The sequence below is a fragment of the Triticum aestivum genome, chromosome 7A (assembly GCF_018294505.1).
Source record: "Triticum aestivum cultivar Chinese Spring chromosome 7A, IWGSC CS RefSeq v2.1, whole genome shotgun sequence".
NCBI lineage: Eukaryota > Viridiplantae > Streptophyta > Magnoliopsida > Poales > Poaceae > Triticum > Triticum aestivum.
This window is the reverse complement of record NC_057812.1, coordinates 289,185,780-289,187,971: the sequence shown is the minus strand read 5'-3', so window position 1 is coordinate 289,187,971 and position 2,192 is coordinate 289,185,780. Positions and strand designations below refer to the sequence as shown.

Below are 2,192 nucleotides of genomic sequence, written 5' to 3'. Positions count from 1 at the left end.
GCTGTTTCATGGCTGGTTAAATGTTTTAGAAAAAAATTCTCAAGAAAATGTTCTAGAGATTACAACTTTTCTAGAAACGTGCAGTTCGGCACAAATGTCACGCAATTCCTACTCGGCGCTTCAGACGCCACATATAGGTAGTTTTGCAAATGGCGCATAACTCCCAGCGCGCACCTAAGGCGTCATCGTCATTGTGGCCGACAAGGTTGACAACAGGCTTCCGCCTGGAGCATCCCATCCTCCTCTTCTCCGCGTGGCCAGCCGCCGAGTCTGGCAACGCAGGCCTCCTTACCTAGCTTCCGGACCACAGTGAGCGTCCCCGTTACGTCCAGAAGAAGGCGTCCGAAGCCACAATCGCTTACCTCGAGCACCTACACATACCGGAGTCAGGAAGGACCTTGCCGCCGCCTGCACACAATCCCTCTCCGCCAACCACTACACTCGACCGCCACCACAACAGACCCCGCCGACCCCCCAGCCGCAGCCCCGATGACCTACGGCCGTGCGAGCCGCTGCCCAAGAAGCCAGATCTGAAGCAGAGGATTTGCCTAGATCAAGCAAGACAGCACACCCAGGCCACCATGCCACCAGAGCGGTACGCTGTCCAGCACCTCTACATCGCTCCGTCGTGCCCCGTCGTAGCCATGGGACAGTCGGATGGGGTAGCCGCCGCCCCCAAGGAGCCAGATCTGGCGCCGAAGCTCCCATGGACAGCAGCGGCAGGTTCCCCGGGCGACCAGCCCCCCGTGTCTCTGCATCGTCCGCGCCGCTGCACTGTGCCACCGCTGGACGCACGCGAGTCTCCTCCGCCCGCGCCGCCGCACTGTGCCACCGCAGGTCGCGCGCGAATCCCTGCCGCCAGATCACGCCCTGCGCCGCCACGCCCGGACAAGAGGAAGGGAAACACCGTCCCTGCCGCCACCGCACGGGCTTTGCTCGGGGATGCCCTCAGGTGGCGGCTGAAGGAGAATGGGGATGAGTGGTGGAGGAGTCGACATCGGCTAGGGTTTCTCCCGGGCCGCCCGCGCGGGAGCACACGGCTTGTACTAAAATTTCTATACATACATTTTTCACCGGATGGAGTGAGTATTGTTTTGGTATGTGTGATGTTACTTTATAAAATGAGTAACTAGCTATGTTATTATATGTCTCTTTTTCATCATTAATTACTAACTATATTATATATTTTGTCTAGATAAATATGATGTTATCATCTATATTTATGAAGGAACACGGACGCGCGTGGTTCAGGCTAATTAGCGCGTACTGATCGGCTGGGTCACGCGCATGGTCAAATCTTCATCCAACATACGAGGAAGTCCAATAAAATAAGTGTGTGGGCGTGTATACGAGCATCTATTATTATACTGTGCTCAAATATAAAAACATCAAACTAATCTAGTCTATTATGCCAAGAATTATATAATATATCTCATAATGCGCCTGTTGCGTCATGGTTGCCACTCAGAATATGAAGGCACCTTCTGTGTGATTTTTTCTAATTTCTTCAAGTATCTATTCTCTTGCTCTTTGAGAAATACTACTACTCTTGTTTGTTCTGTGAATACGACGGATTGTGGTATCTGAGTTCTGATGTAATCTCATGCCCTTTCACTAAACCAACTACCCCGTGTGTCAGCCATTAGCCTGTCAGATTGAGTAGAATATTCCTTGAGTGGTTGGCATGCCACGGATACTGCTAAGGGCAGCAACGAGAAATTATTAATTTGTAGGGAAATGTTTTACGTCAGCGCGCTGGCCCAACGCTCGGCCGACTTCGTGCCTCGTCACGCACAACACCCACACACACATATAGCCACGTCTCCCCCGACGTGGGCCCGTGCAAACCGCATCCAACCTTATTCATCCCTTTCCGGTTCATTCTCATCTTCCTCCTCTCGTTCCACCTCCACACGCTCCCTGCGACGTTCCCCCATAGCCCCGACATCCCTCCCATCTACAGCTGTTTCCTCGCTGCTCAGGGCGCCGACGGCGAGAATTTACGGCGAGCACGTCAGTGACTACACCCCGGCATCAGCGGCGAGCTACTACCTCAACCGGCAGGCTTGACGATGGAGCACGCAGATGCTACAACTGGCTGGGGTGAGAGCTGCAACCACATACTGGTTTTGCTGGAACCAGTGATGGGGGAAAGCTGTGGGGGTTCACCTCGACGAGCCACGGAGGTCGCC

General features: G+C 53.7%; 1 protein-coding gene across 1 annotated transcript; it reads left to right on the top strand.

The window, feature by feature from the left end:
• Positions 1 to 1,546, top strand: LOC123150344 (actin cytoskeleton-regulatory complex protein pan1). The gene is made up of 2 exons (XM_044570211.1): positions 1 to 1,097; positions 1,196 to 1,546. The coding sequence occupies exons 1-2, from the start codon at positions 582 to 584 to the stop codon at positions 1,268 to 1,270; spliced, it is 591 nt and encodes a 196-aa protein (XP_044426146.1). The 5' UTR covers positions 1 to 581; the 3' UTR covers positions 1,271 to 1,546.
• The last annotated feature ends 646 nt before the right edge of the window (positions 1,547 to 2,192 follow it).